At 35.5% G+C, this 24,982-nt stretch overlaps 1 protein-coding gene across 3 annotated transcripts in view; it reads left to right on the forward strand.

The window, feature by feature from the left end:
• Positions 1–24,982, forward strand: part of LOC120878903 (CUB and sushi domain-containing protein 3-like) — a 1,427,768-nt gene that overhangs the window by 493,882 nt on the left and 908,904 nt on the right. For all 3 annotated transcript variants that reach the window (XM_040261811.1, XM_040261812.1, XM_040261813.1), the window contains exon 6: positions 19,416–19,528. In XM_040261811.1, the coding sequence (XP_040117745.1) occupies positions 19,416–19,528 (113 nt within the window). The remainder of the gene's footprint in view (positions 1–19,415; positions 19,529–24,982) is intronic.

Below are 24,982 nucleotides of genomic sequence, written 5' to 3' on the forward strand. Positions count from 1 at the left end.
TTCACAATCCAAATAATCACGATGGTGTGATCACTCACCTAGAGCCAGGCATCCTGGAATGTGAAGTCAAGTGGGCCTTAGAAAGCATCACTATGAACAAAGCTAGTAGAGGTGATTGAATTCCTATTGAGCTGTTTCAAATCCGGAAAGATGATGCTGTGAAAGTGCTGCACTCAATATGCCAGCACATTTGGAAAACTCAGCAGTGGCCACAGGACTGGAAAAGGTCAGTTTTCATTCCAATCCCAAAGAAAGACAGTGACAAAGAATGCTTAAACTACTGCACAATTGCACTCATCTCACAAGCTAGTAAAGTAATGCTAAAAATTCTCCAAGCCAGGCTTCAGCAATACATGAACCATGAGCTTTGAGATGTTCAAGCTGGTTTTAGAAAAGGCAGAGGAACCAGAGATCAAATTGCCAACATCTGCTGGATCATGGAAAAAGCAAGAGAGTTCCAGAAAAACATCTGTTTCTGCTTTATTGACTATGCCAAAGCCTTTGACTGTGTGGATCACAATAAACTGAAAGAGATGGGAATACCAGACCACCTGACGTGCCTTCTGAGAAACCTGTATGCAGGTCAAGAAGCAACAGTTAGAACTGGACATGGAACAACAGACTGGTTCCAAATAGGAAACTGAGTATGTCAAGGCTGTATATTGTCACCCTGCTTATTTAACTTATATGCAGGGTACATCATGAGAAAAGCTGGGCTGGAAGAAGCACAAGCTGAAATCAAGATTGCTGGGAGAAATATCAGTAACCTCAGATATGCAGATGACAGCATCCTTATGGCAGAAAATGAAGTGGGATCAAAAAGCTTCTTGATGAAAGTGAAAGAAGAGAGTGAAAAAGTTTGTTTAAAGCTTAACATTCAGAAAACTAAGATCATGGCATCTGGTCCCATCACTTCATGGGAAATAGATGGGGAAACAGTGGAAACAATGGCTAACTTTATTTTTCTGGGGTCCAAAATCACTGCAGATGGTGATTGCAGCTTTGAAATTAAAAGTCACTTACTCCTTGGAAGGAAAGTTATGACCAACCTAGATAGCATATTAAAAGCAGAGGCATTATTTTGTCAACAAAGGTCCATCTAGTCAAGGCTATGGTTTTTCCAGAGGTCATGTATGGATGTGAGAGTTGGACTGTGAAGAAAGCTGAGCACCGAAGAATTGATACTTTTGAACTGTGATGTTGGAGAAGAGTGTTGCGAGTCCCTTGGACTGCAAGGAGATCCAGCCAGTCCATCCTAAAGGAGATCTGTCCTGAGTGTTCATTGGAAGAACTGATGTTGAAACTGAAACTGCAATACTTTGGCCACCTGACTCACTGAAAAGACTCAAAAGAGGGCAGGAGGAGAAAGGGACTACAGAGGGTGAGATGGTTGGATGGCATCACTGACTCAATGTATATGAGTTTGGGTGAACTCTGGGAATTGGTGATGGACAGGAAGGCCTGGCGTACTGCAGTTCATGGGGTCACAAAGAGTTGGACACAGCTGAGCGACTGAACTGAACTGAACTGAATTCATCAGACCAAGGACACATTCCAGAAGTTTGCGAGATGTTATAGCTTTAGGCTAATGTAGTTCTACACTGACTGCCTATCAGTTTCTATCTTTTAATGTTATTGGACATATTTGCTATAGGAGCAATGGTAGCTTTATAAAATTAACTATCATGCACTTTCTTTTGTTGTTGTTTTCTGTAAAAGTTTGTGTATAACTGATATTATTTTTTATTTAAATATTTGGTAGAATTCAGTGTAACTATTAGTGCTTCTAAGGTGGCACTAGTGGTATAGAGCCCACCTCCCAATTCAGAAAACATAAGAGATGCCAATTTGATCCCTGAGTCAGAAGATCCCCTGGAGGAGGGCATGGCAACCCACCCCACTATTCTTACCTGGACAATCTCATAGACAGAAGAGCCTGGTGGGCCACACTCCATAGGGTTTTGAAGAGTTGGACACAACTGAAGCAACTTGGTGGTGGAGAGGGAGGCCTGGCGTGCTGCAATTCATGGGGTCGCAAAGAGTCGGACATGACTGAGCGACTGAACTGAACTGAACTAAAGCAACTTAGCATGCATATATTTGGGCCTGCAATTCTACTTTTACTGTGAGCTTTATTTGTAGAAAATAATGTGACTGTCCATGTAATTTATTTCTTGTTGTTTTGTAGAAAGTTTTTACTTCTATCTTGGTTTGAAAGGATTTGTTATCAAAGTAACACTCTTGTTATATACAAATAAAAATTATCTAGCTTACTTTCAATATACTAACATTAAAAGAGAAATAGAAATAGAGGAGGCTACATTACAAATTGGGTTTTGACCAACATTAAGACTTAACCAGTGCTGGGAAATCCCATGACACAGCACATCAGGAGTCCCTGTTGGGAAAAGGTCCCAGAAGCATGTTCCTTCCATTTGTGAGACTTCAAAAATTGCTGTTTTAGTTCCTGCTTATAATTGCAGGAAGCAAACTGATACACTTGTAAGTCTGAGAAAACTGAAGCTCTGGTTTCAGTTAATGCTGTTTGTTTTGTCTTGAAAAATGGACTGTTGTTAAGCTTGGACGCAAGGTTGGCCAGACCTCTCTCCAGGAGCTCAACAATCTCAAGTTTCATCCTCTCTTTTATCTATGATCTGTGGTACCACAAGACTTCCACTCACAGCAGTCAGGCAGTCAGGGCATTCATGGTCAGAACAGTGTCCAGCCAGATTAGAACAAAGTCAAAGGACTGCTCTGTTTTGCCTCTGAAGCCTAAACAAGATTACCTATTTAATTTCCCTAACACTTGTAGAATGAGGTTTTGCAGTATATACCTTACTAGGAGGTTTCCATTTCACCTAATTTTTCAAATAAGCTGGAATGAAGATTTTGTTTATAATACTGCATTAAGATTATTGAAATATCTGTATTTTATTTGATGGTAAATCCTTATTTAGTTCTATAATTTGTATTCTCTTTCTTTGATTAGTTTACTAGGATCTTTATCAATTTTATACATCTTTTCAAAGAACAAGGTTTTAGTTTTATTGATTTTTGTCTATTGTTTTTCTGTTTTTAATTTTTTGCTTTCTGCTCTTATTTTTACTATTCCTTTCCCTTCCGTTTGAAGTGGGTTTGGCTTGCTTTCCCCTCCTAATTTCTTAAAACTTAGATTATTGACTTGAAACTTCATTATTTTCAGCTCAGTAACATAATATGTAAAATTTTCTCTACTTGCTGTAAATACTCAAGTTATTGACTTAGTTCAATTCAAAGACTTTAGATTCAATTTTGCTTTCTCCTTCACATTTGAGTTATTTAGAAATATGTCATTTAATATTCAAATATTTGATCAGTTTCTCAATAGCTTTTTAAATTTGTTTTAAATAATTTTCTAAATATATCGACTGTGCTCAATCTTCATTGCTGCACAGGCTTTTCTCTAGTTGTGGTGAATGGGAGATACTCTTTAGTTGTGGTGCATGGGCTTCTCATGATGGTGGCTTCTTTTTGTAGAGCACAGGCTCTAGGGTTCACTGGCTTAAGTAGCTGAAATGCGAGGTCTTAGTAGGTATGGTTTCTGGGCTCTAGAGCACAGGCTTAATAGTTGTGGTACATGGGCCCAGTTGCTGCATGGCAGGTAGGATCTTCCCTGACCAGCGATTGAACCCATGCCTCCTGCACTGGCAGGCAGATTCTTCACCACTGAGCCACTAGGGAAGCCCCCGTTGTTTAGTTTTAGTTTAATTCATTTTGGTCAGAGAACATATTTCATAAGACTCCAATTATTTTAGAACTGTTGAGATTGGTTTTGTGTCCCAGAATAGGGTCTTTTTGTTTGTGTCCATTAAAAAAAAATGTTGCTGAGTAATATATTTTATAAATGTCATCTAGGAAAAATTTTTTGATAGAGTTGCCTAGGTCTTCAATATCTTTATTGATTCCCTATATACTTTATCACTAACTAAGAGAAGATTGTTGAAGACTCTCACTATATTCGTGGCCTATGTATTATTTTGTTTGTTTCAGTTTTTGCTTCAGGTAAAAATACATGAATAATACTAGATAATATTTAGTCTTATTTAGTAGATGTATTCATTTGTCACTATTTAATATTCTAAATTTTCTCCAGTAATATTCCTTTCTTTGAGATCTATTTATATTAGTGTGACCATCCCCTAATTTTTATGATTAATGTTTTCATGGTGTATTTTCTATTCTTTTACTATTAATTTACTAGATATTTTTAATAGACTTGTTGAGATATGGTTCACATATGTTAGAATTAACTCATTTTAAGTATAAATTCAGAATTCTGTAATTATTACAATAATCTAATTTTAGACCTTTTTCATCACTCCAAGAAGAGAACTCATACCCAGCAGCCATCACTACTCATCTCAACCATCATTAATAGCAGTCCTAGACAACTACCAATCTAATTTCAGGCTCTTAAGTTTTGCCTATCCTGGATATTTCCTATAAACAGAATCATTCAATATGTGGTCTTTTGTGACCGGTGTCTTTCATTGAGCATAATTTTTCAAGCTTCATGTGTGTCAAAGCATTTATCAATACTCCATTTTCATTGCCAAATAACATTCGATTGTATGGAAGTACCACATTTTGTTTGTCCTTTCATCAGTTGATAAACAATTGAATTTTGGGAGCCTTTTGCAGGAATAATACTATTTTAAGTTTGTGAATAATTGTGATCAATATTTAAGATTTCTTTTTTTTTTATTTTGAGGCACTGTATATTTACCTTCAGTTGTAAGAATTAACACAGAAATATTTGCATACTATTCATTCAGTTTCCTGCAGTTGTAACAGCTTGCATAACTGGAATCCAATGTAACAACAGGAAATAATCATTGAGACATTCCATTGAATTTATTCAGATTTCACAAATTTTGCATGCATTCATTATAAGTGTCTGTGCATGTATTTAGTGGCATGCAGTTTACCACAAGTATAGATTCTTGTGACCATCACCACAGTCAAGATACAAAAAAACTCCATCAAAAAAATCCCTTGAACTACACTTTTATAGCCATAGTCATGTGCTCTCACACCCGCCACACAATATCACCAAACCTGGCAACTACTTCTATATTTTTCATCTTTTTAATATTGTCATTTCAAGAATGTTCTATAGGTGAAAATGTACAACATATAACCTCTAAGAGATTTCTTTTTTTTCTCACTTAGAATTTTTGGTTTCACATATACTTTGAGAGTCATACAAGTTGTTTTGTGCATCAATAATTTGTTCTTTGTATTGCTGAGTAGTTTAAACATTCTTTGGCATTGCCTTTCTTTGCTGCTAAGTCACTTCAGTCGTCTCCGACTCTGTGCGACCCCATAGATGGCAGCCCACCAGGGTCCCCCATCCCTGGGATTCTCCAGGCAAGAACACTGGAGTGGGTTGCCATTTCCTTCTCCAATGCATGAAAGTGAAAAGTGAAAGTGAAGTCGCTCAGTTGTGTCCAACCCTCAGCGACCCCATGGACTGCAGCCTTCCAGGCTCCTCCATCCAGGCTCCTCCGTCCATGGGATTTTCCAGGCAAGAGTACTGGAGTGGGGTGCCATTGCCCCAACTGACCTTTTCCAGTGCTGTGGCCACTGCTGAGTTTTCCAAATAAGCTGATATATTGAGTGCAGTACTCTCACAGCATCATCTTTTAGGATTTGAAATAGCTTAACTGGAATTTCATCACCTTCACTAGCTAGAGATGGGAATACCAGACCACTTGGCCTGCCTCCTGAGAAATCTGTATGTAAGTCAAGAAGCAATAGTTACAACTGTACATAGAACAGTTAGAACTGTATATAGACTGGTTCCAAATTGGAAAAGGAGTTCGTCAAGGCAGTATATTGTCACCCTGCTTATTTAACTTATATGCAGAGTACATCATGCAAAATGCTGGGCTGGATGAAGCACAAGCTGGAATCAACATTATAAGGAGAAATATCAATAACTTCAGATATGCAGATAACACCACCCTTATGGCAGAAAGTGAAGAAGAACTAAAGAGCCTCTTGATGAAAGTGAAAGAGGAGAGTGAAAAAGTTGGCTTAAAACTCAACATTCAGAAAACGAAGATCATGGCATCCAGTCCCATCACTTCATGGCAAATAGATGGGGAAACAATGGAAACAGTGAGAGACTTTATTTTCTTGGGCTCCAAAATTACTGCAGATGGTGACTGCAGCCATGAAATTAAAAAAACACTTTTTGGAAGACAAACTGTGACCAGCCTAGACAGCATATTAAAAAGCAGAGACATTACTTTGCCAACAAAGGTATATCTAGTCAAAGCGATGGTTTTTCCACTAGTCATGTATGGATATGACAGTGTGTGTGTATGTATGTGTGTGTGTGTGTTTGTGTGTGTGTGTTAGTCTCTCAGTTGTGTCTATTTGCGACCCCATGGATTGTAGCCCTCCAGGCTCCTCTGTCCATGGGATTCTCCAGGCAAGAGTATTGGAATGGGTTGCCATTTCCTTCTGCATACAACTGCCTCTGTGTGTGTGTATGTTAGTCGCTGTCATGTCTGACTTTTTGTGACCCCATGGACTGTAGCCTGCCAGCCTCCTCTGTCTATGGAATTCTCCAGGCAAGAGTATTGGAGTGGTTTGCCATTTCCTACCAATGTGAGAGTTGGACTATAAAGAAAGCTGAGTGCCAAAGAATTGATGCTTTTGAACTGTGGTGTTGGAGAAGACTCCTGAGAGTCTCTCGGACTGCAATGAGATCCAACCAGTCCATCCTAAAGGAAATCAGTCCTGAATATTCATTGAAAGGACTGATGCTGAAGCTGAAACTCCAATACTTTGGCCACCTGATACGAAGAACTGACTCATTGGAAAAGACCCTGATGTTGGGAAAGATTGAAGGCAGGAGGAGAAAGGGACAACAGAGGATGAGATGGTTGGATGGCATCACTGAGTCAATGGACATGCATTTGAGTGAGCTCCGAAGTTGATGATGGACAGGGAATCCTGGCATGCTGCAGTCCAACGGGTCGCAGAGTCGGACATGACTGAGGGACTGAACTGAACTAATTGCTGAGTAGTATTCCATGATATGGATGTGCTACAATTTATTCAATTTTTCATCTGTTGTGAGAATTTGAGTTTTCTCAAGCAGTTTTTGAAGATTGTAAGGTTTTGTGTAACTAAAACTTCTCATATCTCTGGCATAATGCTCAAGAGTATAATTACAGGTTGTATGGCAAGTAGAGTTTTAGTTTTCTAAGAGGCTATAGTGCTCTTTTCCAGAGTGGCTATACATTATACATTCCCGACAGCAGTATATGGGTGGTTCAGTTTCTCCATATCCTCATATTTGCTGGAGTCACTCTTTTTAAAGTGTGACTCTTTTTAAAGTATTGTAACAGATATATCATGGTATCTTACTGTGCATTTCATTTGCATATTCTTGTGGTTAATAATGTGGAATATAGATTTGTATACTTATTTTCCAATTTATACCCTCTTCAGTATAATGTCTATTTATATCTTTTGCTCATTTTTTTTCCTTTTTTACTGGTTGAAATTAAGACATCTTTATGTTTTCTATATACAAATACTTTGTCAGATATGTGGTTTGGTTCAGTGCAGTCGCTCAGTCGTGTCCAACTCTTTGTGACCCCATGAACCACAGCATGCCAGGCCTCCCTATCCATCACCACTCCTGGAGTTCACCCAAACTCATGCCCATTGAGTTGGTGATGCCATCCAACCATCTCAGCCTCTGTCATCCCCTTCTCCTCCTGCCCTCCATCTTTCCCAGACCAGAGTCTTTTCAATGAGTCAGTCAGTCAGACCAGGTGGCCAAAGTATTGGAGTTTCAGCTTCAGCATCAGTCCTTCCAAGGAACACCCAGGACTGATCTCCTTTAGGATGGACTGGTTGGATTTCCTTGCAGTCCAAGGGACTCTCAAGAGTCTTCTCCAACACCACAGTTCAAAAGCATCAATTCTTCAGCACTCAGCTTTCTTTACAGTCCAACTCTCACATGCATACATGACTACTGGAAAAGCCATAGCCTTGACTAGATGGATCTTTGTTGACAAAGTAATGTCTCTGCTTTTTAATATGCTGTCTATGTTGGTTATAACTTTCCTTCCAAGGAGTAAGTGTCTTTTAATTTCATGGCTACAATCACCATCTGCAGTGATTTTGGAGCCTAGAAAAATAAAGTTAGCAACTGTTTCCACTGTTTCCCCATCTATTTCCCATGAAGTGATAGGACTGGATGCCATGACCTTAGTTTTCTGAATGTTGAGCTTTAAGCCAACTTTTCACTCTCCTCTTTCACTTTCATCAAGAGTCTCTTTAGTTCTTCACTTTCTGCCATAAGGGTGGTATGGTATGTAAATATTATTTTCCATGTTATACCTTGTATTATCTTTTTATTCAATATCTTCTGTATCACTAAAGTATTTAATTTTTATGAGACCGACTTTATCCATTTTTTTCTTCTAAATTATGGTTTTGAATTAAAGTCTAAAACTTTTCGTTTAGCCTACATCCCTCAAATTTACTTTTATATGTTTTTCAAAGTGTTTTATAATACTTTTATTTTTCACATGTAAGTCATGAAGCTTGGGCTGTTTTTGCATAAATTATGAAAATTTATATTGTTTCATTTTTTGCCTATCATTTTCCATATGCTGAAGCAAATGGAAAGACTATGGCTTATTCACACTTCATTCTTCTTTTTCAAATTTGTTTTAAATGTTCTGGATATTTACCTTTCCATATACATTTATAATTGCTTTGTCAATATCTATGAAAACAATTTGCTGAGAATTCAACAGGAATTGTTTTTAATACACGTTTGATAGTTTTGAGGATCATTTTGTGGAGAATTGTCTTCTTTATTATGCTAAGTCTCCAATTAAGGAATGTGGTATGTTGGTCTATTTATTTATGTCTTTGATTTCTTTCATTGCATTTTGTAATTTTTTTGAGACAGACCCTGTAAGCAATGTACTGAAACTTAGAATTTAATTTTATTTCAAACAATTTTAAATTGCATTATGATGTTAAACTATTTCAATTTCCTCATGTTCATTGTAACTGTTTAGAAATGTGAATGATTTATGTTCATCTTGTATCCATTGACTTGGCTAAATGTGTTTATTTATTCTTGAACTCATTTTATATACTGGTTGAGATTTTCTACATAAATAATCTTGTCATCTTCAAATAGGACAGTTAGTTTCTTTCCAATATGTTTCTTTTATTTATTTTCTAAGCTTTATTGCATTCTCTAGAACATGAATGAGAGTGATGTGTCATGTTCCTAATCTTAATGAAAGTCATCCAGTGGTTCAACATTAAATGTGATGTTAATTGTATTATAGGTTTTTGGTATATGATCTCTATCAAGTTGAGGCTATTCCATTTGTTCCTAATTTGCTGGGAGCTTTTATCATGAATGTGTGCTGGATTTTGTCAAATGCTTTTTCTGTGTCCATTGATTTGATTATTTAAATTTTCCTCTATAGCCTGTTGAGATGGTGGATTACATTGATTTTTCAAATGTTGAACTATCTTATATAATTCTTAATAAATCTCACTAGATCATGATATATAATTCTCTTCTAGTTTTCTGGATTTAATGTGCTAATATTTTATTGAGAATTTTGCATCTAAGTTCATGAGATAAATTGGTTTGTAGATTTTGTTTTTGATTTTGTATTTTTGTTTTTGTACTGACTTTATGCTTTTGAACTGTGGTGTTAGAGAAGACTCTTGAGAGTCCCTTGGACTGCAAGGAGATCCAACCAGTCCATTCTGAAAGAGATCAGCCCTGGGTGTTCTTTGGAAGGAATGATGCCAAAGCTGAAACTCCAGTACTTTGGCCACCTCATGCGAAGAGGTGACTCATCCTGTGGTGGATTCATGTCAATCTATGCCAAAACCAATACAGAATTGTAAAGTAAAAATTAAAAATAAATAAATAAATTTAAAAAAAAAAAAAGGAAAAGACTCTGATGCTGGGAAGGATTGGGGGCAGGAGGAGAAGGGGACGACAGAGGATGAGATGGCTGGATGGCATCACCGACTCGATGGACATGAGTTTGAGTGAATTCTGGGAGTTGGTGATGGACAAGGAGGCCTGGCGTGCTGCAATCCATAGGGTCGTAAAGAGTCGGACACGACTGAGCGACTGAACTGAACTGAATCTGGTTTTATTATCAGGGTAATACTAGCCTTGCAAAATGAGTTGAGAAGTGTTCCTTCCTCTTATTTTCTGGAAAGAATGAGAAAAATTGTTGAAGTTCTTTATAAGTTAGTAAAATTCTCTCTTAAAGAATCTAGATCTGGATTTTTTTTTTTTTTTTTTGCCAGGTTGCTACAGTCCATGGGGTTGCAAAGAGTCAGACATGACTGAGCGACTGAACTGACTGACTGAAATTACAAGTTTAATTTTGAATTGGTGGTAGTACTATTCAGCTATTCTATATATCTTTGTTAAAACTTGGTAGTTGAATATACACACAGATTATATCTCAAGTATAAACCTGGATTTCTCTGAAGCATGTGTTTAGATAAAAATGACACTATTCAGCAGCAACTAATTTTTATAAGATAACATGTATCTGAAAGATAGATCATAGAAGTGGGAGATAAGTGGTAAAACAGAGTTGGGGGCAGATAAGGATATATAAGTAGGGTGTGTGGCTAAAGGGGGAAAGAGAATACTTTGTGTGGCTACTTCTCTTATATGCCTTGCAAATTCTTTATTGCATCTGGCTTCTGAGAAGTTGGACTATATAACACAATACTTAGCTTCTTAATGATCTTGTTAAAACCATATAGGATTGTATGTTCTGTAGGCCAGTGGCTTTCAAACATCTAACCAAGAGCAGAGTCAGAAGTCTGTGACAAAAACATATAGTCTTGTCGGTGTCACTATCTGTACACCACACACACAGAATATTCATGACTTGAAAAGAGTGAAATATTAGTGCTTTTGATGCCATCCATAAATGGATTAATTTTGTTGTTAAGATAGTATATCTGCTTATACTGCAGAACATAATAGAAAGCTTATTAGTTTTTCATTTTGACTGTGTTTAAAGATGTTGATTTTTCTTGGGTCTGTGGAATGCATGCCTAAGCAGACATAAATAACATCAGTGGCTTCTGAAAGGGTTCATTAAACTAATTCTACTGCATATAATTTGACTTTAAGGCGAAATGTGAAGAGAGGAGAGTCTTTGTTGAAATACAGTTAAGGAATTCTTTGTTAAAACATATTTTTTAAAAATTATGAGAGGAGGATACAGTTACAAAAGAATAACTCAAAAACCTTTTGACTAGTGTACCTTCCCTCATCCCCAAAAGCATTTTTGGTGGCTAATTTCTGTAGCACACACTTTGAGAAATTTTGTAAAAATGGATTACTTTATATGATCAGCATCATTTATTATCTATAGTTTGAAATGTGTTTGTGGATTCCACAATAAATCCAGTGTGGCTCATTTTCCAAATTCTTATAATTTGTGGAATATATATAATAAGATGAAATCAGTATTAAGTGCCAAGAGTTTAACAGAGGAATAACCTTCAGCTAAGAAAACTGAGGAACTCTGAAGGAAATATAACTTTAGATGGACCTTAAAAGAATGAAAGCATTTGATAATGGTATGAGATGGAAGTATTGACAATTTACATTAAAAATATGAATGAATGCTTAGATACAGAAAGATCAGGCATGTATCAAGTTTATATTCATTTATTTTCTTGATAAACAATTTCAGTGTATACATACTTTTCATCAGTCATTGTGCTCAGCACTAGGGACTTAATGACTATTTCAATGAAAATATAAAATAATACTGAAGATAGAAAACTTACTATTATACAAAATAATAAATGATGTGATAACAATATTCACAGGTGCTCTGTGAGGGCAGAGAAGGAGAATGAGCATTTATATTAACCTTGAAACTTTAAGGCTAGCTTCACAAAGTAAGAAAATGTTAAAAACATGGTACTTATTTCAGACTTAAAGAGTAGTATGTGAAAAGACCCTGAGTTAAGATGAAAGAATGAATTTTAGAAATTTATTAGAGCTCAATATAAGACAATTAACATGATAACACAATCTTGGAGAACTAAGAAGCATGAGGAGTGACTCTTATCTCAGTCCCAGAGAAAGAGGGTCAAAAGAGGTAAAAGAAGGAGAGTGGGGACAAAGTGAGAGAGTGAGAGAGCAAGAAAGAGAAAGCATTAAAATAAGGAGAAAGTGGAAGCATTGTGGTGTCTGCCAGGTGATGATTTGAAAAATCATGGGTTTTGATTTGACTGTGTCTATAGACTCTTGAGGCCCTGGTGGCTCAGAGGTTAAAGCATCTGCCTGGAATGTGGGAGACCCGGGTTTGATCCCTGGGTTGGCAAGATCCCCTGGAAAAGGAAATGGCAACTCACTCCAGTACTTTTGCCTGGAGAATTCCATGGAGGGAGTAGCCTGGTAGGCTACAGTCCATGGGGTCACAAAGAGTCAGACACCACTGAGCGACTTCACTTCAAGTGATTTCACTTTCAGTTTCATAGACTCTTGAAGGTCCCTTGGACTGCAAGGAGATCCAACCAGTCCATCCTAAAGGAGATCAGTCCTGGGTGTTCATTGGATGGAATGATGCTGAAGCTGAAACTACAATACTTTGGCCACTTCATGCAAAGAGTTGACTCACTGGAAAAGACCCTGATGCTGGGAGGGATTGGGGGCAGGAGGAGAAGGGGACGACAGAGGATGAGTGGCTGGATGGCTGGATGGCATCACCAACTCGATGGACTTGAGTCTGAGTGAATTCCGGGAGTTGGTGATGGACAGGGAAGCCTGGCGTGCTGCAGTTCATGGGGTTGCAAAGAGTTGGACACGACTAAGCGACTAAACTGAACTGAACTGACAGTTACTAAAGATGAGAGAAAGCAGATCAGAGTGCCAAAGATGACATCTGTTGTTGGAAATGCTAACTCTGAGAAAGTTGAGAACCAGAGATCCACCAAAGACAGCTATGAGGATCTGAGAAGAGAGTTATAAACCAAAGGAATATGCTCAGAATAGTTCAGGGTCTTTTTTAAAAAAATGGTAAAGACTTCTGGTTCTTTTAGTTTTTTACACTTAATTGAGTTTTTTTTTTTAATATAAATTTATTAGTTTTAATTGGAGGCTAATTAGTTTGCAATATTGTATTGGTTTTGCCATACACTGAGTTTTAAAACAATCTTGTAAGGGTTATAATCATATTCTTTAAGGTAGTATCTATAAAAATAAAACATTGCATTTAATTTTAATACCAATTTATGATTTAGTTATTTCTCTAGAAAATTGTATAAATAAAAGCAATTTTAGCAAAGATTAATTATGGCAGATCACACTGCATTATTGTCAGTATCCTATATTGAATGTGCAATGAACTTTGATGCTATTATTAATTTACTGTGCTCATTCAAATTTATTAATTACTCAAATGGCATGTGTTAAATTCTTTTTGGAAATAACTATCGTAGGTTAAAGTGTATGACATTTATTGTTATTATTATTGTTTTGGATATAATACTCCTAAAATCCAAGTTAATAATTATACTTTCACAATATAAAATCATGAGTATGGCTGTTTCAAGTGTAAAATGCAGAAGATAACAGACAAATTGAAATTTTATTGCTAGAAATTCTTTATCAGGTTGCTCTTTTTTTTTTCTGGATACATCTTTTGCCACCCTCTGAAAATATCTTACTCATTTGTTTATGTTATCTTATTTGTTTGTAAGACCACAGATCTTGTTGGTGTTGTTTACAGTTATATTTCCAACCCTTAACATCAATGTTTGTCACATAGTAAATGCTCAGTAAATAAAGAGTATACTTAATCTCTTTCAGTACCAAGAGGTGATTCTCACTGGCTTTATATGAGAATGAATCCATATAGGCCTACCTTCAAGTGACCATAGTAGCTTCATATAGGGATAACAATGAGTTATATTTAAGAAATATCTCTGTTAATATATAAGAAATTAATTATCATAATTAGTTAATTTAATGTAATCTTTCTAGTTAGCACAGAATCTCAGACCTCCATTTCTCAGACCTCCTGATAACATGTTAAATATATTGCACATATATGAAAATTCATTTACTAGATTGCTCCATAAGTCATGAAGTCATATTGTATAAATCTTGTTTAAATAGTGAGCAATACTAAGAGCAATTTGGAAACTCCATGTGACTCCCTTATAACCAATGAAGCTAAATAGTTTTCTTCTCTGGTGGCAAATGGGTCTTTGGTGCACTTGCTTTCTATTTCTAGTTCAGTGTCTTGGTTTGTCTACTGTTATGCTTCATGAGAATAAGCGCTGATCTGAATATCTGTTTGGTCCCACCTCTCTTAAATTGTCATTTCTTGCTCGGCCTCATGCACATTTTGCTTTCTGGATAATTCTGCTCTAACATCTTCAGTTCTATCTTTCTCAATTCCTGAAGCTGAATTCAGTTTATAAACTGTAGTTCCATAGTAGCTATTATTTGTCTTTCTACTCCATTCTATTGCTGGAATTATTTTTGATGTTGCTGAGAAAGGTGGAAAGTTTATCATTTTTATTGTCTGTATCATCTTTCCTCTCACACTTTTCTTGGTATCCTTGTTGAGTTGCTTTTTATCTGTTGGATTTTCTAAAGGTCATTCTCCATACTCTATACTTTAGTCTTTTACAACCATGCATGTATTATATTCTCTCTATATTTAGAAATGTGTGCAGCCTATCAAAAATAATTTAAACTTTCCCTAATTGGTGTTTATGCTCATTGAATTAGGGAATTGAAGAGCATAAAATTATAAATCAAAATCTGGCATGCTGTAGACTGAAAATATAATTGTAGCAAATCCAGATTTTTTTCATTGAATTTTTGTTCAAACCAAGCCACCCAGAAAGGAAACAAAATTAAATATAATCTGGATACTGCACTTTATGAAAGAAATGAAGTAAATTTTTAAAAGGTGAAATTTAAAATTAAGCATGCATTTTACAAATATTTATTTACTCAATTCAGATGCATTAAAAAAAAAAAAAAGCCGGCTCTACTTATGAACAGTCATGCTAAGAAAAGAGGAAATAAGACACTGATTCAGTTCAGTTCCGTTGCTCAGCCATACCTTACTCCTTGCGAGCCCATGATCTGCAGCACACCAGAATCCCTGCCCTTCACCAATTCCCAAAGCTTGCTCAAACTCATGTCCATCAGGTCGGTGATGCCATCCAACCATCTCATCCTCTGTCATCCCCTTCCCCTGCCTTCAATCTTTCTCAGCATCACGATCTTTTCCAATGAGTCCATTCTTCACATCGGGTGGCCAAAATATTGGAGCTTCAACTTTAGCATCAGTCCTTCCAATGAATATTCAGTACTGATTTCCTTTAGGACTGACTGGCTGGATCTCTGTGCAGTCCAAGGGACTCTTAAGAGTCTTCTCCAACACCGCAGTTAAAAAGCATCAATTCTTTGGTGCTCAGCTTTCTTTATGGTCCCAACTCTCACATCCATACATGACTCCTGGAAAAACCATAGCTTTGGCTAGATGGGACTTTGTTGGCAAAGTAATGTCTCTGCTTTTTAATATGCTGTCTGAGTTCGTTATAGCTTTTCTTCTAAGGAGCAAGTATCTTTTAATTTCATGGCTGCAATCACTTTTGGAGCCCCCAAAATAAAGCCTCTCACTGTTTCCATTGTTTTCCCATGTTTTTGGTATGATGTGATGGGATCGGATGCCATTATCTTATTTTTTGCACGTTGAATTTTAAGCCAGCTTTTTCACTCTCCTCTTTTATTTTTCTCAAGCAGCTGTTTAGTTCCTCTTCGCTTCCTGCCATAAGGGTGGTGTCATCTGCATATCTGTTCAGTTCAGTCCAGTTCCTTAGTCATGTCCGACTCCTTGCGAACCCATGAATCCCAGCACACCAGGCTTCCCTGTCCATCACCAACTCCCGGAGTACACTCAGACTCATATCCATCGAGTCAATGATGCCATCCAGTCATCTCATCGTCTGTCGTCCCCTTCTCCTCCTGCCCTCAGTCCCTCCCAACATCAGAGTCTTTTCCAATGAGTCAACTCTTCGCATGAGATGGCCAAAATACTGGAGTTTCAGCTTTAGCATCAGTCCTTCCAAAGAAATCCCAGGGCTGATCTTCAGAACGGACTGGTTGGATCTCCTTGCAGTCCAAGGGACTCTCAAGAGTCTTCTCCAACACCACAGTTCAAAAGCATCAATTCTTCGGCGCTCAGCCTTCTTCACAGTCCAATGCTCACATCCATACGTGACTACCGGAAAAACCATAGCCTTGACTAGATGGACCTTAGTCGGCAAAGTAATGTCTCTGCTTTTGAATATGCTATCTAGGTTAGTCATAACTTTTCTTCCAAGGAGTAAGCGTCTTTTAATTTCATGGCTGCAGTCACCATCTGCAGTGATTTTGGAGCCCCCAAAATAAAGTCAGCCACTGTTTCCACTGTTTCCCTATCTATTTCCCATGAAGTGATGGGACCAGATGCCATGATCTTCGTTTTCTGAATGTTGAGCTTTAAGCCACCTTTTTCACTCTCCACTTTCACTTTCATCAAGAGGCTTTTTAGTTCCTCTTCACTTTCTGCCATAAGGGTGGTGTCATCTGCATATCTGAGGTGATTGATATTTCTCCCGGCAATCTTGATTCCAGCTTGTGTTTCTTCCAGTCCATCGTTTCTCATGATGTACTCTGCATATAAGTTAAATAAGCAGGGTGACAATATACAGCCTTGACAATAAGGAGCCTTGACATACTCCTTTTCCTATTTGGAACCAGTCTGTTGTTCCATGTCCAGTTCTAACTATTCCTTCCTGACTTGCATACAGATTTCTCAAGAGTCAGGTCAGGTGGTCTGGTATTCCCATCTCTTTCAGAATTTTCCACAATTTATTGTGATCCACACAGTCAAAGGCTTTGGCATAGTCAATAAAGCAGAAATAGATGTTTTTCTGGAACTCTCTTGCTTTTTCCATGATCCAGCAGATTTTTTTTTTTGCTATTTTTCCTGGCAATCTTGATTCCAGCCTGTGATTCATACAGCCTGGCATTTCGCATCATGTACTCTACATGTGAGTTAAATGAGCTGGGTGACACTATACAGTATTGTATATTGTATTATAATACTGTATATTGTTAGTACAGCCTTGATGTACTCCTTTTCCAATTTGGAACCAGTGTGTTGTTCAATGTCCAGTTCTAATTGCCTTCTTGACCCACATACAGATTTCTCAGGAGGCAGGTAAGGTGGTCTGTTATTCCCATCTCTTTAAGAATTTTCCACATTTGTTATGATCCACACAGTCAAGGGCTTTAGCATAGTTAATGAAACGAATGCTTTTCTGGAATTCTCTTGCTTTTTCTATGTTCAAATGGATGTTGACAATTTGATTTCTGGTCCTCTGCCTTTTCTAAATCCAGCTTGAACATCTGGAAGTTCTCAGTTCATGTACTGTTGAAGCATGGCTTGGAGAATTTTGAGCATACTTTGCTAGTGTGTGTGATGAGTGCAACTGTGCAGTAGTTTGAACAATCTTCAGCATTGCCCTTCTTTGGGATTGGAATGAAAAATGACCTTTTTCAATCCTATGGCCACTGTTCTGTTTTCCAAGTATGCTGGCATATTGCATGCAGCACTTTGACAGCATCATCTTTTAGGATCTGAAATAGCTCATATGGAATTTCATCACCTCCACTAGCTTTGTTCATAGTGATACTTCCTAAGGCCCACTTAACCTCACACTCCAGGATGTCTTGCTCTAGGTGAGTAATCATACCATTTTGATTATCTCGGATCATTAAAATATTTTTTGTATAGTTGCTTTGTGTATTCTTGCCACCTCTTCTTAATGTATTCTGCTTCTGTTAGGTCTGTACCATTTCTGTATGGTTAGGTCCATACTGTTTCTGTATCAATTTAATACACTGATAGGGATAAGTTAAAGAAAATTCATTCCAAAGCTGGTGGAGAAATGAGAAACATATGTGATAGAACCCACCTTGTTCATCTTAGAATCCATGAACATTGGATTTCACAATACTGTTGCCAAGCCCATTGTATATATTCTTGGGCACAGTGATAGAATGAATGTGAATTCATAATTTTTGTGCTGTGGCAGGTGGTCATCCACTAAAAACTATGACTAGTTCCCAAGCATCCTAGGAAATGTGAGTTTAGGGGAATAAAAGGGAAGGATATAGGATAAAATGTTTTTGCTTCACTGTCTACACTTCACTACTGATTACATGTGCAAGGATGGATATTCTAATCTCCCCCTACCTGTCTCCGAGAATGAATGACTGCCAAGCATTGAGAGAAGAGTTGTAATCTCCTGCCCCAACATACACACACACACACGCACACACACACACACACACCCGGCCCCCAAGTGGTCTTGTTTGTCTTCCTATGAAGAAAGAAAGAAAAGTATAAGTTTTGAAGATTGGGAAAGATATGTCATATAGTGGTATTAGGAAACCTTTTCTAGAATTCTGCTTTATGATGTAATAGTCTTTTGAGAGCATTTTACCTTAGCTTTATAATGCACATCTACTATTTAAATAGTTAGGTTTATAGGATGGTATTTTTTGTTGAATTAAATCAGAAAAACTGCTTTGCTGGAAATCTTCAAAAGCTTATAGAGCTTTGAAAGTTATTTCATCTGTTAATCATGACCAGTATCTGGGGCATAGTTTTAAATATTTGGTTTAAGGAGATTATGCAATAATCTTTGTGACTAGATACATGGTGACTAAGTATATATCCAAACTACAATCTGTTTTCTGTCAGTTGGAGCAGAACTCTAGTGCCTTATAGTTTTATAATGAAAGCTAATCATACAAATGTACAATTCTATGAAATTACATTAAAATAGTGCTTTTTCTATGAAATAGTGAAATGTTTCATTGAATGTGAAATGTTAAAAATATATAAAATGGAAAAAACTATATCAATTGCTTTAAAGTCTGTTTTGTAATTATACTATATCAGTACATACATAGATTATGTAGTGACCAACACTATTAGCTAAGCAGCCATTATATTTATTGTTATCTATTTAATAAATTTGGGAGAATCAAAAATTACATTTAGTTTCCAGTTGATTTTACCCCTATATGAAATGTGATTGAGACAGCTTATTTTGAAATTATACTATCCTATGATTGACTTTTCTATGCATAAACAACTATTTCACTTGTGCTTAAAAAGGTAGCAGTGAAAAGTTATGAATATTGTATACATGTAAACTTTTTTGGGTCCCAATTCAGTGAAAATGTTTACTACTGAAAAGCTTTTAAAATTTGTTTGTTGTTGTCTCCCATAATTCAGGTTATCTGGAATGAATATACCACCACCAATAATCAGCAACAAAAACTGGCTCAGACTGCATTTTGTTACAGACAGCAATCATCGATATCGTGGATTTAGTGCTCCATATCAAGGTATATTTAATTAATACCTCTGTCTCTTTTGACGTGTAAAATGATTTTGGTATACACAACTGCATTTTATGTTAGAGGCAAAATATCTTTAGCTGTAAAACATGGTAATTTGAGTAAGCAAAAATGGCCATTTTCTTGCTGAGGCAACATTGTGATCATAACTAAATTGCAGTATAAAAGTTAGTTGGATTTTATAGCACACTGTCCAGAATAAAGAATATTATAACCTCTAAAAGATAATGTGTAACATGTAATATTTATCTTTAAGAAAGTGTTTCAGCAGTGGGACATGCTACCTAAACATGTACCACAAAACACTGCAGAAAATTCAAAAAATTCTGAACAGAGTCTTCATCAATTGAAATCCATTTCCATATACAGTGTTTTTGTGGATGCTATTTTAGTTAACTTTGTTAAGATTGCTGGCTACCATTTTTATTAACAGGTATAATTTTGAATAAATGAGATATAGTATTGGCTATATTAACTTTAAAAAACTTTGTTTAGAGCTTAATTATTAGGAGAGTGTAGTATTAATAAAAATGTGTCTTCTGTAATGTTTAGTAATATTATGTGGATTTAGTGCACTTTATCCTCAGACTACTTATGTAAATAATTCATTTCATTCTCAGCAGTGTATTAGCTACTATTCAGTGAACATTGCCACAGTTACATATTTCCATTTATCTATTTTTTTTACAATGCTTTCCTTTTTAGTAATCTTCAGTATTAAGCACTTTGGGAATTTAATATGATGGCTTTAGGCAGCTTATAGTTAATATCTAAAATAGTATTAGACTACATATTGTTTTCAGGAATACAGATTTCAACAATTTATATTTTGTATACCAGTAAACTTTCTACAGCTACCCTGTCAATACATTTCTCACAATAATAGCAAAAGATTAATATGATTGGAATTTGTAATAGTGTATTGGGTGTCACTGTAATAAAAATTCCAAAGATTTTAACTCAAGATTTTAGACAAAGTTCACTGTAGAAAAATCTATAATTTCTATTATAAAGTTGTTGATTCAAATGGAAATGAATGCAGATTTTCTCCTAAAGCTATGCATTGTATTAACATCTTTTACGATAGCATATATTGTCTAGTGTATCCATTAGCTCATAAAACTTTATATTTTTAAAATGAAAATTAAATATCTATAGAAATTTTTGTTTTCCTTTATTTTATTAAAAATAACTGGGCATAGTACCTAAATCTTATGATTTTAGCCAGTGTCATTTTAAAATTTGCAATCACATTTTGCTGAGTTTTTACTTAAATTTTAAAAACTTTTGTGTACTTCAGAAATAAGAGGACTTTCTAATTGAAAATAAATAGTTTTTGTAGAGCCTCTTTATTTCTGGGTTCACCCCTTTCCTTATGGAGTTTTCTACTCACATGATTTTATGGCTCTGATTTCCCTCTACAATGAGTTAAGGCAGATGGCATGGCAGATATTCAAATGATTATCATCTTTGACTCATGTGGTGATCCTTTCTGCTCCATTCATGGAATCCTTCAGTAAGATGTACTCTTTATCTGATAGAAATAAAGTAGCACTTATTTTATTTTATATTGAAATGTACAACTTTCAGAGAGGAAAAAAAAATAGATGTCCTGTCTTAAAAAGTAAAGTGGTATTTCATTTGCTGTATGCTGTATGGTTTCATGAAAATGGTATCTTTAGATAGGTTGTTTTGCATTATAAGAGAGTAGTACAAAATTGTTAGTAGATTTGTATACTTAATTATCAATATTCTACTGATTGATCTTAAATTGACTTTTATAGTATTTTCAAAATTCGATTTTATTTTCCTGCATTGCCCATCCAGTTTCAGCACTGAAGAGTAACATATAAAAAAATTTAATGTAGCAAAATAGGAAGTGTTTTATGGGCTATGAATTATTTCTATTTTCAGCAGGAAAAGGAGCTCAAATTAAAGTGACTTTAGATATAATCTGTATCTTCACACTATAGAGGGAATAAGGTGGCCTGAGAAAATGTAAGCTATAAATTTATAATAAAATCAAGGAAAAGTTTTAATATATAAAAACACACCTTTGCACTGTATCCTTTTAAAACTTTCTTGATTCAGCTTTGATTTTTCCAATTGCATTATCTTCAAAAAACATTTTACCTAAATCACAGAAGTTCAGTTGGAGAAGTAATTATTGAAACTATAATCAAAGAAATTTGGATTAACAAATACTCTGCTAGGCTAACTTAAGTAGCTATAAAATTCATAATTCCATAATCTGACATGGTGAATACATGCCCAGACATGAAATGACAATCGTGATTTTTAGATTGTTTTGTGCTACCATATAATTTCAGTAGTATCTAAATTGTAACCAATTCAAGACAGAAAATTTTGTGGAATATTCTACTCAAAAGTCACCACCAGGTCTCCATGTGGCATGATTTCCTAATAACTCAAATACTTATTGAGTACTTATAATTATTATTGATTTATATTCTGTTTCCAAAGATTGATGTTTTTCCCCATAATGTTTTTGTTTAATCTGTATTATTTATATTATGAAAATAAACTGAAAACTCCTAAGATTCTTAAGTACCACTAGCTATTTTTAATAGCTTGCCCCATAATTGATCCTGTAATTGATAGTGTAGGCTCATAGATACAGCAACATGCTTTCCCCCATAGAGTTTCCTTTCAGTTATGTTATAGACTGGCTCCTTTATTATTTTATATATAGAAATTTAAATGGGGTTATATAGAGTTTGAAGATACTGACAAATATTATGTTCTGACCCAAAAGTAGTGAGAAAAATCATGATTTAAATGAAATGTCTTTGATACAGAAAATACTTTTCCTCCCCTTGGTCCCACATTGAATATATTCACTCCTATCTAAAACAAATAAAGCATACCCCCCAAATTTATTTATATTGGAAATATCTTCTTTTAAAGTTCTATTATTATCTGTTCTATGCTTTAAAACTTTTCCTTTTTCAATTTTCAATTCTCCCTCAAAGGAAGATTTCAATATCATTTTTCCATATTAGTCTTTGATTTTAAATAAGATTCTTATATTTAACTTACATTAATCTCTTCTAATGAGAACTTGAATAGTGCTACTTCACACATAATAGTGAAACTTTTATCTGTGGTGTTTTCAAGTTCTCTTATTTATTTATACAAATCCCCATATTATTGTCACTTATAAACCTAAAATCTATTATTTTCTATTTGCATGAATAATTAATCAGTTTTTCTTAATTTCTAAATTGGAAGGAGATTTTCAGAAGACAACCATAGAGAAAATATTACCTTTATAGTATGTTTATTAAAAACTATAATTTTTTATCAGATATTCAAGTGTGAAATAGTATTACAACAGTTTCCTTTTAAGTTATTTGATGTATCACACTTTTTAATATACAAAGATATAATTGCTGTATTCATAAAATTGTGTTTGGCATGCATATTTAGGAATTACAGCATTTAAATAATTCCAAATATGTAAATATATGAGTAATCTTATAGTCTTCTAAATCTTTAGAGATTTTATCACAGTTTGATTTTTCTTTTGTCTTCCATAATATTGTTGATATGATTCTTTTTATGCATATCAACATTTCGTAGACAGTTTTAATTCAACAAAAGTAGGCCAATAGTAATAGAATGTGTTTTCAATTTATGTATAAAATGTTTTGTAATATTCTAAAAGGGATTAGTGTTTTCAGATCAGCAATGCATCATTTTGGTAAGAAAATCATACTTAATGGACAGACCTTTCAAATTCTATTGAAAATTCACATAAACTCCAGTTACACTGAGGCCCTTGGCATTTTAGATGCACATAATATAATTTGGAAATAACATCAGAGTAGTTACTCTATATTTTACATTTGGAAAGGTTTTGACTTAAGTGTGTGTGCACTGTCACTGAACAAAATAAATAAAATTATCAGGGATGCAGTGTAATATAGTGGGAAAGAATAGAATTTGATCGTCAGAAGTTGAGTGTTGAATTGTGAAGTTACAAATTGCTATCTGAGTTATCTTAAGCCTTGGTTTCCCAAAGAGTGAAAATATTCACAATAGCTAGACATGTTATCTTGGTGTAAATCAAAAGATATTAGGATTTCTTTTAGTAAAATTCGGACATGCAGTGAATAAAGATACTATTTAATGAAAGAGATAATCAACTATATGGGATGAATGAGAGGCATATTGTCTAACCATGAGGTACAGATAGTTAAAAAAAAATTGTGATGAAGCATAAAATCTAAATCCAGCAATCACAATTAAAAGTAAAAATGTTAAGTTTTGTATTTCTCACTATCACAAATTTCTCAGTATCACAAATATTTCTCCAGGAAAAAAAGCACTTTTCCTTAGAACTTAAATTTAAAATACAATTTTTGTGAAAGTGTAACTGAAAAACAGTTTCCTCTGTATTACAGAATTTTAAAAATCATAAAGTTTGAAAATAGAGCACAGCATCAAAGCAATTCTGTTTAAATGCATTGTTTTCTAATTTTGTTTAGACGATCAGCTTTTCCTATTTTCCTTTATATATTGTTTATAAAAAGGCAGGGAATCATATTTCAGCATCTAATCTTGAAATACCTCCTCTAACTTAATAACTATCAATGTGAGTCAATGTTTATGATTTCAGGATTGAAGGTGGGAGCATGATATAGTAAGAGAATATCACCCCTTTTGGTTTGGACAATTTAAGTGTAGTTTACTTCCATGGGAGTGTAGCACATGGACAAATAGCCTATTTTTCTGATAAAGACAGTGGGCATAGCTTTGTCAGCAAAATTTAAGAAATAGTCAGTGATATATATGTGTGTGTGTGTGTGTGTGTGTGTGTGTGTGTGTGTGCATGTGCTCAGTCGCTCAGTCACATCCAATGCTTTCCGACCCAATAGACTGTAGCCCGCCAGGCTTCTCTGTCCATGCAGTTTTCCAAGCAAAGTACTGGAGTGGGTCGCCATTTCCTCCTCCAGGGTATCTTCCCGACTCAGAGATCGAAGCCATATCTCTTGCATCTCCTGCACTAGCAGACAGATTCTTTACCACTGAGCCACCTGGGAAGTTTATATATATGGTAGTAGGTATTGTTTCAATTTTAATTGACCATGTTTTGAGAGAACATTCACAAGCTGAATTTGAATCCTTATCTTAATCCCCTTTTCATACATGGACAAACTGCATTATTTTAAGCTTATATAAACTGTGCATGCATGCTAAGTCAATTCAGTTGTGTTCTTCTCTGTGTGACCCTATGAACTGTAGCTTGCCAGGCTCGTCTGTCCATGGGATTCTCCAGGCAAGAATACTGGAGTGGACTGCCATGCCCTCTTCCAGGGGATCTTCCCAATCCAGGGATCTAACCTGTGTCTCTCATGTCTCCTTCATTGATTGACTGGCAAGTTCTTTACCACTAGGACCACCTGGGAAGCCTTGTAA

The sequence above is a fragment of the Oryx dammah genome, unplaced genomic scaffold (assembly GCF_014754425.2).
Source record: "Oryx dammah isolate SB20612 unplaced genomic scaffold, SCBI_Odam_1.1 HiC_scaffold_19, whole genome shotgun sequence".
NCBI classification, from domain to species: domain Eukaryota; kingdom Metazoa; phylum Chordata; class Mammalia; order Artiodactyla; family Bovidae; genus Oryx; species Oryx dammah.